This window comes from Drosophila pseudoobscura, chromosome 3 (assembly GCF_009870125.1).
Source record: "Drosophila pseudoobscura strain MV-25-SWS-2005 chromosome 3, UCI_Dpse_MV25, whole genome shotgun sequence".
Lineage (NCBI taxonomy): Eukaryota > Metazoa > Arthropoda > Insecta > Diptera > Drosophilidae > Drosophila > Drosophila pseudoobscura.
Window position 1 is genome coordinate 17,179,994 of NC_046680.1, and position 14,514 is coordinate 17,194,507.

Genomic DNA, 14,514 nt, shown 5'->3' on the forward strand with positions numbered 1-14,514 from the left:
CAGGCCAGCGGTGGCGGCGGGCGAAGGTGGAACCCATTCCCAAGGCAAAAAGCGTTTCTGAGAGAAATGTGAAAATAAACATAGAGCGGAAATTGGGGAAGAAGCGGGAGAACAATAGTCCGAGAAGAAATCAGGAAAAGCACAAACTGTTCCTTGGCTAATTTATGGGCAAAGCGCACACAAAGACACTCAAAAACACACACACACACACACACACACACACACAGAAATAACAGAATTAAACACGTGCAATTCGACCAAAACGGGAGTTCAAGTCTGATGCCTGCTCAGTGACGTCATAAGCATAAGCAGAACTGGTGATAAGAAAACTGCAGTCCATTTCCATGCACGCCACCCCACAGACAGCATCCACAAAGAGAGTCGCGGCTACAGCTGAGACAGCGAAAGAGAGCGAGCGAGAGACAGCAACAGCAACAGCAACCTGATAACAATGGGTGGGACGCCTGTTCTCCCGCACAGCCAAAACGAAATCCACAAAGTGAAAGAGAGCCAAAGAGAGCGCAAAGCGAGAGCGAGAGCGAGACCTCGCCTGAGTATAAAAGGCGCCACAGTGGCATCCATACGCTCCGTTCGAAAGTGGAACTGCCGGCGAAAGCAACCCAGAGAAAGCTCCTGCCCCAAAAAGTCCCATTTCTCCCCAGAGCCAACAACAAAAGCACCAGCAAAAGAGTTAATAAAACATTAATAAAATACGAGAAACAAATATATTTTTGTAGTAAATGTAGAAATAATAAAAACAAAACAAACAGAGTAAATCAAAAGAAACAAATGCAATGCAAAGTGCGCGAGTGCTAGATCAAGAAGAACTGCTTTAAGTGTGCAAAAATATGTGACATAAATTACAGGCCCGAAATTAGTTGAAACAAAATCTGTTAAACATTTGCCATGTGCCATAAATTAACGTGAATACATTGTTGTTACACGAAAGGAACTGCGCAGCAAAATATGCTAGAAAAACGTATGAAAAGAGCTACAGTAGCGGCCATAAGTGTAAGCAGCATGCTGCAATAATAATTTAAATAAAAACAGCAATAACAGCGGCAGCAACAAGAGGAAAAGCCAACAGCCAGAGGTAAGAAAATTACCCCCCTGGCAGAGGGGGAGGACCCCGAATATGTAAATTTTGTGCCGCAGCAATCCCCAACACGTACACCCATTTCTTCAGACTCTGAACAGCCAAAAGAGCATTAAGCAACAGAGTAAACATTGGGCCAGAAAAGCCATTGGAAAAGCCAGGAAAATTATGACATAAAGTACAACAAAACAGAGCACCAGCAAAACAGAATTGAGAATGTCAGGGGGACGGGGGAAATTTCAATAAATATTCAGGGGCCGCGTCAAGTTATTTTATTAACCTGGCCAGTGCATTCCGTTAAGCAGCAAATAAATTTCGACATTCACAAGCAGATCTCTGTGGTACGACTGTGGGGAAATTTTCAACAATTTTCCGACGCACACAGACAGCCGACAGTCAGTCCGCCGGATAGTCAATCAGTCAGTGAGACGGCAGCAGATTCGTGTGCCGCCAAATATTTGATTTGATCTTGCTGTTCATACTCGATGGCCAGAGGGCAAAAACTGCTTTCCAATTAAACGCCTTTCGTGGAAATTCCGATTGCGTCTTTGGGCAGTCTTTGGCCCCCTACCCTACCCAGCTCCCGTCACGGCCAGACCGGCCCATTTTCATTTCCATTCTCAGTAAATTTATGATGCTCCCCTGTCGGGTTTATATTCGTTTTCTATATGCCTTAAATCGTTTTAGATGTGTTTATTTCCCATAGTGAACAGTTTCATTCGGCTAATTATTCACATTTTTGGATGGGTAGATTGATGGAAAGCTGCCCAAAAGCATTTCCATGGCGATCTGTTCGAGGGATGTCTTTCATCCGCCGAACGGGAGGTGGTCTTTGTCAGATTGACTAACACAATTTTCATAATTAAAAGTGTCAAGAAATTTACTCAACACCCCCCAACGGTCGGTATTGATGTGAAGAGGTTGGAGAAAGAGGGAAACGGAAAGCGGAAAACGAGAGCAGACAGGTGCCGGCAGGCAGAGCAAGATGCACGTCCTGCAATTTGCGACTAATTCAATTATATTTGCCCATCCATCGTTGCACCCTTTGCACTGTGCCCCTTTCCTCGTCACTTTTCGCACACATGCATAATTCGATTTTCCGGCATTAAAAGGTATTTTTCAGCGTGATGGAAATCGAAAAAAAGAACTGCAGACACCACGACGTGTTCGCCGTGATGGAAGGGAAAAGGCTACCATGGCGTATGCTGGCTTTCAGAGTTTATAGCTTGCTCTTGGTTAATGGACGGACACTTTTCCATGGGAAATCAAATTATATTGTTACCTCAGACAATAAACACCACAGCGTATGGTTCATTTGAACTCCCATTTGGCCCACTGAATTCAGCGAAATATCACAAACCTCGGGATTTGCTTAGCTTTAATGGTTTTGGTTTCGTTGGCCTTTTCCACGAAAAATCAAACCTTGTAAGCAGACAAGATATAGTTTAGGGGCTACTTTTCCATGTAAAATCATTTTTAATGAAGCAAAATCTCAGCTAAAAGTGCAGACACCACCGCGTATGCTTGATTCATAAAACATTAAAATTTTTCGTTCAGTTGGGGACAACTGCAAATGTGTAGTCCTGTGGCAAATCACATTACATTCAACTGAATCTCCTACACCGCACCCACTCCACTCCCCCCTTTGGGGCACTCTGCTAGTGCGGCTGCTGCTGCGGCTGTGGCTGCGGCTGATGTTGATGTGTTTATCTGGATCGCTGTTCGTTGTCGGTCTAATTTGCGATAAACTGACACAAGATTGCAGCTACTTTATTCAAATTATGTGATAAGCCGCAGCACAGCCCGCTAAGCAAACAAAGTGCCAACGAAAATAGCCGCACGAAGAGCTCGACGAAAAAAATGTAACACAGATCCCAAGAATCCCGAATAAACGAAACAGAACCTTCACTGTATCTAAAAAGGGGGTGCGTGCCAGTTTGACTGTGTGGCACGCGAATCTGTAAGTGAGCCAAGAACTTTGCCCACGGGCGTGGCACTGTATCGTGCTTTACTTTGCTTTGCCTGCGGTGTGGAAAGATATACGAAAAAAACTCACGAAAGCCCCTCCAGTAAACAAGAAAATTCAAGCAAAGCTACTGCCTTTCGCGTTTTCGTTCCCTGTAAATTTCATTCATGTCAGTTTTTTGTTTGCCGTGTGCTGATTAGAGGAGCGCCGACTGATAATTTGCATTGCTCAGAGCGACCACAGACAGAGATGGCGATAGCCATGGTGACAGAGAGGGGTAGAGAGTGGGACTACTGGAGAGTATCAGTACTAACGAGCATTTAATGGGAGAGACTTATCTGCAAGTGGATGTGGATGTGGCTGTGGCTGTGGCTGTGGTGGGCTCCACCCTCGCTCGATCAATATTTATGTGACCAAGTGCGCCACGCTCCCCCCCCTGGTTGAAGCCAAAAATTTGATGCATTACTCATACGCCCCGTGCTGCAAATGAGCTTCTTGTGGAACTTCATTAAAATTCTGTCCTCTTAATTTGATCAGTTGCTTAGTTGGGGGAAGCCGAAAGTTATTTCAATTTCCCACATTAAAAAACAAGCAAATTATTTTCGCAAACTTTTCTTCTTTCGTCGTCTACATATGTATCCGTATGTATTTAGTTTGCCGAGCAGTTTTTCATTTTCGAAAACATATGTTTTCCTAAGGGGACTGAGCCACAAAAGTTCATCCTTCAACCGCCGTCCAAATGCACATGTTGATGTGCAGACATGAAACGTACACTGAAGAAAGAGTGGGGCATAAACGCAAGTCCTATAATCTAATGAATAAGGGGAATAATTTTGAGGAGAACGTAAAAGTTGCGATATTAAATGCTGCATTTTGAAAGATCCCATCCCGTTTTTCATACTATGGAAAACAATCTTTTGTAATCTTCTACCCCATTTTTGCGAGTGCCCCTTCATATTTTACCTATTCACATACATATTCCGTTGGCTTCTGGCATTCTTTTCCGTTGCCGGAGAAAAAGTTTGCCTTTCGCATTGTGGATGGCACTCAATTACAGGGGGAAATGCGCTGAGGCGGAAGCTGTGAAAGGAACTATATATTAAAATAAATATATTGGACAAATGGGGATAGAAACAGAAAGGACTCACATGCAAGGAGGTGGCTTAACTTCTTGTGAGCTCTGTGTGCTTTTTACCCCAAGTAAACCCCAAATTGAATAAATTATTCAATTATTCCGTTAATTTTCAAAATTAAATACCTTGTTCACCTCAATTTTAAGCCTTATTTCACAAGTGGCTTATGTCTAATTCCAGCAGCAAAAGTCAAGAGTTTGAAGAACAATATTTACGGGCTTTGTTTGCTGCCATACAGCACAACGTTTGGCCAGCCCCAAGAAGGTCGGAGCATTATCTTCCGACTGTATAAATATACGTATATGTATTCGTATTTGCTAAGCAGAATTCCCCCACAACTTCCGTTCAAAGTGAATGAGTTTCTCCGCCTTAATCTCTTTGCAGAATGCACTAGCCCCGGCCGACGAGTGGACCCTGCTGATCCCCCAACTGACTCGGAGGAGCTCCTCTCCTGCTCCTCTGGCTCCTATCTTCCCTCTTCCTTAGAGCCACGCAGAAGAAGCACCCGAAAGGTATGTAAACATACTCGCATTCGTATAAATTGCCAAATAATTCGTCTGGCGCTTTCGGGGACCATGTTTGGGGCTCATCACGGCAGTGTAAACAGTCACCCAGTCTGTCTGGGACGGGCCTAACCCGCTCGTCACCCCAGTGCCTGTTTGCCGCGGGCCCCCAAAAGGTTACGCACAGAACATAAATTATTTTCTGTACAGCAGAACTCTGAATGTTGAATGCTGAATGTTGAATAAATACGATTGTGGGGCTTGTTTGCGCTGTCGTAAAATGTAAGGCTCTCAGGAATATGCCGTCTAAATAATTTAATTCAATTTTGTTGCCACTTCTATCAACTATCAGCATAATGATGAATGTTGTGTCTGCACTGAGAAAAAGTTGTTCAGTTCGGACTCCCATATTTATTTTCGTGCTTATTAACCAATAATTAAATATATATTACAGAAAACAGTCTGATCTGTTTGCCAGATTGTATTGGTGCTTTTTTTTGGCAGTTACTATAAGCCTTGTCCATTACTGATTGTAAGGGCCATCTAAATTGAGCCTGATTTGAATTAATTCTTAGGCGTGTTCAAGAAACTCGTTTCGGTGGGATCAAAATTTCTCTGAGTGCATGTGTTTGGCTACTTTTACGGCACATAAAACACTAATAGGAAAGCCATCACAAAAAAGGGCGATAAAAGTTGCACAAATTATGGTCGTAAAACAATTTATCAAAATATTTCTGACATTCACTACCCAATACGTGGACACACATACAAGCACATGTCAATCATTGTATGGACAGAAGGACATGCTCATTAGGCGTGCCCCGGGGCGTGGCAGCGTCCATTCACACAGGATTACAACAGCAATAAAAAATAAACGAAGCATACAATTTTTAGTGCAATAATTATCTGTTGGCACAGTTGGCGTATTGAAAAACGGAAATAGAAATGACATGGAGCACCGGAGGAGCTACAGACACACAAAAACACGAAAACACACACACACACTCACGTTCATTGGTGACGCCATTTTGTGAGAGTCTATGTGAGTGTTCGCGTGGCAAAAGTGTCTATTATTTGATTATTTGCTGTCCGCTTTTTAGAGCCTGGCCCCCATGTTAATGAGATGCAAATAGAGCTCATGTGCGAAAACGATTTGACCGCCTTGGCATTTGCTTTTCACCATTTGCCATTTGGCCATTTGGCCATTTGGCCATTGGGAAATTTGCATATGTCCGAATGTGAGTGCGGATAGGATCCGGATATGCGTGCGCATAAGGATAAGGACTCAGACAAGGGACCTTTGGCATATCTGTGCATTACAAACAGAACAGCCACGACATCGACAACAACCACGCCGCTCACAAAGTGACGGCAACATGTGATAATGGCGCCTGACAGCCATCCTTTGTGTGTACGCAATAACATTCACACATCTGCGGAGTGCTGGTGGCTCCTGCACTGACAAAAAAACATCAGGGCATACGAATAGACACTGAAAAAAGGAAAACCTATGGCCAGCTCCGGCAAAACTCGAATTCAAGAGTTGAACAACGTTTCAACAATTAGAGGTCATTATTTTTATCAGTGTATCAGACTTGGGGCAGAGCCATTCAGAAGCAAATCTCGCTATAATACGAAGGCTCGATTGTTAAAGAATAAAGGCCTGATTATGGTAGGGATATCTTTGGTAATGATAATTTAAGAAAACAACAATGTTACTGGTTCCAAGGTCTCTCTTGAGCTCACTGTACCGGATCCTGTGGCCAAATACCTAGCAGTCAATTCTGTGGATTCTGTCAATTCCCAGAACCAATGCCGATTCATTGACATACATGAGTATGTATGTATGTATGTATTTGGCCAAATGGGTGGTATACATGTGGCCCGCCGAGTGTGTCTCCTTCTGGCTTCGATTTGGATTCGGTTCTGTCTTTGACGGCGCGTGGCACTCCAATTAGGCGACAAAATACCTTCAATATTTTGTCATGTCTTTGATTTATCCGACTTTCGAGTGCTGTCGAAATATGTTACATGTGTCACTGCCATTCATTCATTATTTATTTTCTACTCATATGATGGTTCTGTCACCCAGGGCAACCAACGGGTGCAAAATTAACTTGCATTCCTGTTGGGCATAGCCAATGATTAGACATATGTACATATGTGATGCACTTTGCAGTCTTAAGGGATCCGAGATTTTTTCCAGGCTTCCGAAAATTGTGAGGTGAAGCAACATCAATTGTTCATTTATTCCACTCGGCCTTCCGCCTGTCCAAAAGCAAATACAAAATCCCACCGTAGAATGTCAATAAACTGAACCACTACCCAAACACTACTCACACTTACAACCCACACTTACACTCACACTCGCACCACACCACACCACACCAACCACACCACTCACTCGTATACTCTCGGCACTCAGCACTCATTCATTCGCACACTCACACGCATACTCGTGCATGAGACAAATCGACGTCAACGTCAGCGGCGACGTAACATTTCAATGGCCATTTTCGATGCGGTCGAAACTGGCTCTGACGTCAGAGAACCCCGTACCCGAACCCCGGCCCGGGGGTGATGAGTGCTATACACTCCACACCCGGTTACGAGATACTTGTGCCGCACAGATTTATACGCCTTTGCTGTGAGTCTATCTCTGTGTGCGCCTGTAATTTGGGGCAGCCAAAAAGCTTTTGCTATTTCAGTTTGTTAGTTGTAAGTGCGGCCATTGTCGTAGCTGCAGGCCACAGCCCCAACCCAAACCCAAACCCAAACACGAATCCTAATCGATGGGAAATGATTCTATATCTCAGTGTCTGGCGGCGGATGTAGGGAGCCGCTTAAATCTTGCCTCAAGTCTCAGTGAAAGCATCTGAAACGGCACAGAGACCGCTTTAAGGAGAATAATATTCTCTTGAATTTTGGCCATGAAATTAATCAAATATTTGGCATCCGAAAGGAGGAACATCCGTGTAAACATGCGGACATGACAGCCACTGAGGAAATCGTAGCAGAAACAAAGCCAAACAAAATCTTGAGGAAATCTTTCTAATTGTGGCAATTCAATCAAGTTGCCTGCCTCCGATTGGCGATGCGCCCTCACCCTCCCCCCTGCCCCAACCACCTCTGCCACCTTCAGGCTGCATGGGGCTTCGAGCTCCGGTGGCAGTGCCGTTTCCAGTGCCGGTCCGGCAGGTGTGGCCAATGTCTAAGGTTAGCCATAAGATCATTCTGTATTTTTATATGCGCCGAAAGACGCGGACGCCTCTCCATGGCCCATCCATCTGTCTGTCCATCCGTCCAGCTATTTGTTTGTTTGTCCGTCTGCCTATTTTTATATCCGTGGGCCTCCAGCATACGGCACATGCGGACCTGGCCACGCTTTCTGTTTATTGAAGACAAAACCGTTTTTATTGTTTTAAAAATTATTTTCGGCACCCCATGAACATGAACGAGCCACACCTCCCCCGTTCATACTCCTAGGAAGTGGGGCAGTCGTCATCAATTTCCATTTGAAAGCTGTCTGCCGTCGATCAAAGTGAAAAGTCAAACGGCGGGCACATAAGGAAGGAGGAGGAGAATCACAGGTTCTCTCTCCAGAAACCCAAGCGGAAATATATTTTCGCACAGGGCCCCTATCAAAAACAGATGGAGAAACAGTTCCAGTTGGATCGCTTAGGAAGAGGATCCTATCCGGGTCTTGGGTCGTGAGTCTTGGCTCTTGGGTCTGCCGGGGACAGAGCTTCCCTTGTGGCCCGTGGCATCGCTGTTGAGTGAGGACTTTGCGGCGGGGTTTATTTTTGGCATAAAAGCGTTTTGCAAGCATTAATTACGCATTCAAGGCACGTTCTCGGCGCGGTCTGAGCGTAAATCAAATTAAAAGTTCGCCCTTTGGCCTACACCATACCATGCTCCTGTCCGCCCTTCTCCCCGACTTCCACTCCGGGGGAATACGTAACAAAGCAAGTTCAACTGTTTAGTCGCCCAATTAACAACAATTAAATCCCGCATAAAACAAATCCACAAAAGAAAGAACTGTCTAAATCAGTTGGAGCTCTCGCTCTGAAAATCCCCGTTTGAAGTGGGGCCAAGTGAAAAAGCATTTTTCACGGCCAGCCCCATAGGAAATTGAAAGCAAACAAAGGCAAATAGAGCGAAAAGCTTGCCCCCCATTCAAGGCCATCTACTTGATAGGGGCTGAAACTTGGTATCTCATCTACTTCTACTTGTTCTTGGGTGAGAGGAACTACCTCTTATGTTTCCTTCTTCGATGTCATCTTCCAGTACCATTTTCGATTAATTCAAAATCTGTTCTTCGCTCCTCAGCCTCTCATCCTAGGGTACGCAGTCTTTCATCACATGAGAGTGCACTCAAGTTCGTTTAATTTCTGCCTCTTGGCTCCATTATTTCTATTTCCGTGACTGCCACTGATGTTTCATCTTCCGACTATTGAAGGTTCGTATTGTTGGAGCGAAACTTGTGGCGGAACCCACGCGCAAATCTCATTTGTATTTAATTTTGTCATTTTTCCATTTGGAAGCGATTGGCCGTCATACAGTGTGCACTTGATCCTCGTAAAGACAGGACGTGACGCTACATGCCAGACTCACAAAAGAGCTGGGGTGCACAGGGTGCCGAGGATTCCGAGGATGAGTGGAAACTGCATGGCGTCGGATGCAGACAATAAATTTGATTCAATTGCTGTCAAGTGGACGGCGAGAGGCAGTCGGAGACGGAGACGGAGACAGAAAACTATGCGTCCTTTCTTGTTCAAAAATAGTTGTCATGTTCCTTTGTCAGTGCCCCCAGTCGCCTTCGCCGTCGCCGACGCCGTCGCCATTGCCATTTCCATCGAGTCCGTGTTGCCGTCGCCCCCACCGTTTGCGGCAGCTGATTGTGCATGACCAGTATTTGATAAAGGAGCTCTATAGACACTCGTATACGTATGGCTGCAGCTCTGGCTAAAGAACTGAAGCGAAATAACAATGACAGAGAGGTTTTCTTCGCTCTGGTCCCCTTCTTTGTGCGAGGCGACTTTCCCTTTCCTTTCTGCTCTCTTCCTTTTGGCACTGACAGGCGGAAGTGGGACGCACAAAGCGAGTAGCGATACGAGCCGACGCGACGCTTAAGAAGCGCTTCCTGTGCGAGAGGAGGCATCGTCGCCAGTTCTGTCAAAGTCTGGAAAAATACAATTGCACTTTATTCCAGTGCCACGCCCACACCGAGTCGATGCACACTTTTAATTGCTCCGAGCTCCAGTTGTGTCCTGTCCAATCGTGTCCTGTCCGGTGCCAGTTGTGACATTTGCTGCCATGGTCATCGACGATGTGGGTATGGGTGTGGGTGTGGGCGTGGGTGTGCTCCTGAATGTGGGCGTGGGCGTGCTAAGCTGACACTTTATGACAGAGTTTAAGCCGTAGCTTACCACAGGCTGTCTCCTCTGCCCAAGCCCCTTCCCAGGCCCAGGCCCAGGCCCAAGCCCAGTGTCACAAGCAACATGCCCTATACCCCAGTTGGCCTGTAACCGCATTTCATGCCCCCAAAAATAGATACCAACAAAATTGTTTGGGGCAGCTGCAATATCCCCTGTTTCGAAGAAGGACTTCATTTCGTTGCCGAGGCTTTCAAGGCGGCGAAGGTCTTCAGGTACTCCCAAATAACATCGGAAAATCCAACAAATGGAGACTGTACGAAAGGCTTGAGCACTGAATAATAGCTGACGGCTGAACCTAGTTTATGGCACATTTCTTTGACAGTCGGATTGTGATCCATAATTATGTAATATATCCCTAAGTACTCGCCGTGTAGTTTCCAACTTCTGAGAAGAGTGCTTTTGCTTTTTCAAAGCATTTTTTCTCATGTTTGCATTAAAAAAAGCAAGGAACACCACTTTCCGTAGTCATAGCAACATCTTCCGGGTCCTGGCACTGTACGACCCTCATATACGATAAGCTCTAGTGCCAGGTTCATTCCTTTTGCCACTCGAGTGCCCCCCACTCATGTTTATATTCAATGATGAATACCACTGCCATGTTTGTATGTGCATTCAGCGGAGTGAATGACAAAAGAAAGAGCGCACCAGATTTCCTTATTGGATTTTATGCATGGAGTGTGATTTTCTGTTTGCCAAACAAATCAGCGGAAGGACAAAAAAGGTTCTTAATTAAAGAGGAATTCGATGGGAACATATTGTTTTTATTTTATCAATATTTACGTTTTTTTCCGCATCATAATCGTATTCGTATCCACTCCATCCGCTCTATATAAATGTGCGTTTATACAGAAACTGAACTGAAAAAGCAATTGAGCTGGTTCTGCAGACAAATAATTTATTTATGCGCCTTCTGTGTCCTTTTTGACAGCAATTGATTTGCAATCATTCATCCAACTCCTCTCCCAAAGCTCTTCAATAATTTATATTGAAAAAAGCGTCCTCTTCGAGGCGGAATTTCTTTGTTAAATACTGGTAATACTCGCAACAACTGGCCAAATGAAGTGTCAATAATTATAAGAGCGCTCCAACGGCCAGCTCCAGCAGAGACAAGAATGCTCCGTTGATCCATTTGAGTTTACAATGGTTAAATATTCATGGATTTCTGCGCCAATATTTACCCGATTAATATGCATACGTATTTTGCGGATGTGAATGGATAGATAGCCTGCTGCATATGGGACACCCCCATGAAATCATAAATCTTGTTTTAACAACTAATTACAATTCAAGGGGGGCTTTTGAAAAAATATATTCGTTATTGATGTGCTGGGAAAAAAATGATTGTATTTTTTTTTTTTTGCTGGTCAGCCATCAGTGATGGTGAGGGCCCATTAAAAAGGGAAAGCCACAAGGCCAAAGGCCATAAAAAATCACAATATGCTGCTATTTTATTTGATTTACTTTTATTATTGCCATGCCACAGAGACAAGGGCATGGCATCCCTCCTCAAGAATAATCATTTGGTGAGCAAATTTTAAGCATAAAACGAAAGGAAACGAAAATGGCTCTGCGTTGGACATTTATGTGCTAGATTTTATGGCAATTTTGTTTCGGCTAAAACAATGAGAGCAGCAAACCGTATAAATGTGTGTTCGCATGCATCTCGCTCGCATATATATTCAATCTCATAAAAGGACAAACTGAATCAGAGCTGGATCTGATGCCCATTGTATGCGATTTACATGGCCAGAAGTGAAAGAAGCGGTCGCATAATCTAATAATATTTTATGTGGAGAGCATAAAAATCACAGCACGCCACTTGAGAGTCCGTTGAACTTGCTCTCTGTCTGAACGACTCTCCTCGATTCTATCTAAGTAGCCAGCGATGGATGGATGAATGGATGGATGAAAAGAAAGAAAGAAAAAGGAAAGGACATATCCATTATTGACCAACAAAGACCGACAAAAAATCCATGGCAATTTATTGAAGTTCTCTTGTCGTTGTCCAAGGACCATTAAGAGCAGAAAGCGAGCCACATCTGAGAAAGATTTTTATGATGATGACTTCAAAAAAGAAAACCCACACATCCATTGCCCAATGCTCCTCCATTAACAAGGAAATTAACATTCAGATTACGCATACGCCATGTGCGCTGTGGGCACTTTATTCGTGGCTGTGCGTACCCTATATACTTAATGCAGTGTATTATGTCAATGGAAATTAATTATATTACACATAATAGCTGGATCTCGGGGACTTTCTTTCCTTTAAAGAGTATTGTTTCTATGTAACAGGTATCGCATGGTCGAAATCAATGCTCACTCATTATTTCATACGTATATCCATTGGTATTTTCATTTGTATTTTCATTTGCATTTTCATTAGTTTATTATCCAAGCATTGTAAAAACTTTTAGCGCGCTCCAGGCATAAATGCCAAATGAGCTGTGAATAATGGCATGGCATGGGGCGGGCGGACGGAATGCCACCGGGCGGGTGTTGGGGGGTCTGATGTTGTGTGTTCCTTCCCGCTTAAGTATCTGTTAACAGTTCTATTCGAAGACTCCAACTATTTCTGCAATGAGCGGTGAAATCGCTCGTGAATTATGAATTTTCTGGCGGCACTCACAGAAATTTTCAACAGGGCATGGCATGGACATGGCAGTGTGGAGCAGAGAGTGGATGAAATGATAAGCTAGTCCAATCAGTTGATTATAGCAATCTAAATATAACAGAAATAGCATCAGACAAAAGCTTTGCAAAAAGATTCCATGTGAAATGAATAAATAAAAACGTTAAATGGCAAGAGAGTAAAAATAAACGCTCCGCAAATTGAGAAGGCCAAAAAACAAAAGCAAAAGCCAACAAATATATGTACATATTGTACATCTGCATATATCAAATACGATTCCCGTCAGTTCCACCTCTGTTATTTCTGTCCATCACTCTGTTCTTCCATTCCTATTCCTGTACCATACCCATGCCCTATACCTACATATACCTATATTTATGTGCAGATCTTTGCCTATGTTTTTATATCCCCAAGTGCTCAGGTGTGGGCGTTTGATTTTCCTACATGTGGACTGCCAAGGAATCCCATCAAATGGTGGACGACAAGCGACATACGCCAAATTGTGTGGCGTCACAATCATGACAGAGCTGGAGGATGGGTGCCACGGCAGATCAAGCCAAAACATGATAATTGCTATGCTAATCATGAGGAAACTCCCGCTCCCACGGCTGATAATGATGATGATGGTGGAAATAATGACGTGTCATGTGTGGCAAATGACACACCCCCACATAGATAGAGGCAGATAGACAAACAGCTGGCAGAACTGGCAGAAAACTAAAATTGGCCAATTCTCGATGGCACAGTGGGCGAATGGTATCTCATTGGTGAAATGGTGAAAAGCTCTCAGCATACCTCTTGAAGCTCTCTCCTTGGTATTCCCGGCATCCCAGTCTGCATTTAATAGACTGGGAAGGGGCGAAATTCCTGTCACACTTTCGAAGATAATCCATCCAATAATTAGTATAAATATAGATTTATAGGTCGATCCAATGCAGTGTGCCATGCCATCAAATGGCACTCTCTGCCATGGCCAGTATATAGCAGTCGGTGGATGTTGCCAGGCCAAGTGAAAGTGTGGCAAGACCCACAGTGGGGTAGTGAATGGGGTGGCGGGGGGTCGGAAAGTTGTGGGAAAGATAACATTTTTCAGCAATTTAGTTTTCAACGCACACAGAACGTATTGATTCCACCCGATTCCCACAGGCACGTCCGCAGTCAGAACGAGCGACGTGACCACACACACACCCGCACACACCCACACACACCCACACACAACAGAGTAACCGTGTGAGAGAGTATGCGTGTAGCCGTGTGCGTGTGAAAAGAATATATAGTTTTGAATGTAAATGCAAATGCGAAATGCAAATGCAATAAATTATGCGTGCTCTGGCTGATTGCCGGGACATTTTATGATAGAAATTACAATTTGTCACCACTTGTTATTTATTCGCATACTTTCAGGCAACATGAATATTGGCGTGGCACCAACGAAATGGGATAAATTGTCGCCGCGCGAGTTCCTGCAGCTGCAGGAGTTGGCCTCATGTAAGTCCCGCAGCCAATCAATTGGCCATGTCACATTCATCATCATCCCACCATATGCCCGACCCCGACCCCCGCCCCCGACCCCCGACTCCGACACAATACCAATTAAAATGCATTTCCTTCCGGCGAAACATCCGATGGCTTTGCCCCTTTGTAAATGGAAGCCATAACCGATCACATTCTCTCTCAATAACTTAATTTATTTCGCCGCTGCCAGTCAGCAGATACCAATTCTTGTAATTGCCTTGATTGCATGTC

At 44.3% G+C, this 14,514-nt stretch overlaps 1 protein-coding gene across 3 annotated transcripts in view; it reads left to right on the forward strand.

Annotated features, from left to right (window-relative positions):
• The first annotated feature begins 577 nt into the window (after window positions 1-577).
• The window catches only part of Dgk (diacyl glycerol kinase 1), a 34,653-nt gene continuing 20,716 nt past the window's right edge, over window positions 578-14,514 (forward strand). For 2 of the 3 annotated variants that reach the window (XM_033379175.1, XM_004444311.3), the window contains exons 1-3: window positions 578-1,093; window positions 4,580-4,707; window positions 14,173-14,256. In XM_033379175.1, the coding sequence (XP_033235066.1) occupies window positions 14,178-14,256 (79 nt within the window). In that variant the 5' untranslated portion in view covers window positions 578-1,093; window positions 4,580-4,707; window positions 14,173-14,177. Of the gene's footprint in view, window positions 1,094-4,579; window positions 4,708-14,172; window positions 14,257-14,514 lie in introns of those variants that run through there. The other variant, XM_033379176.1, reaches the window with a different exon arrangement.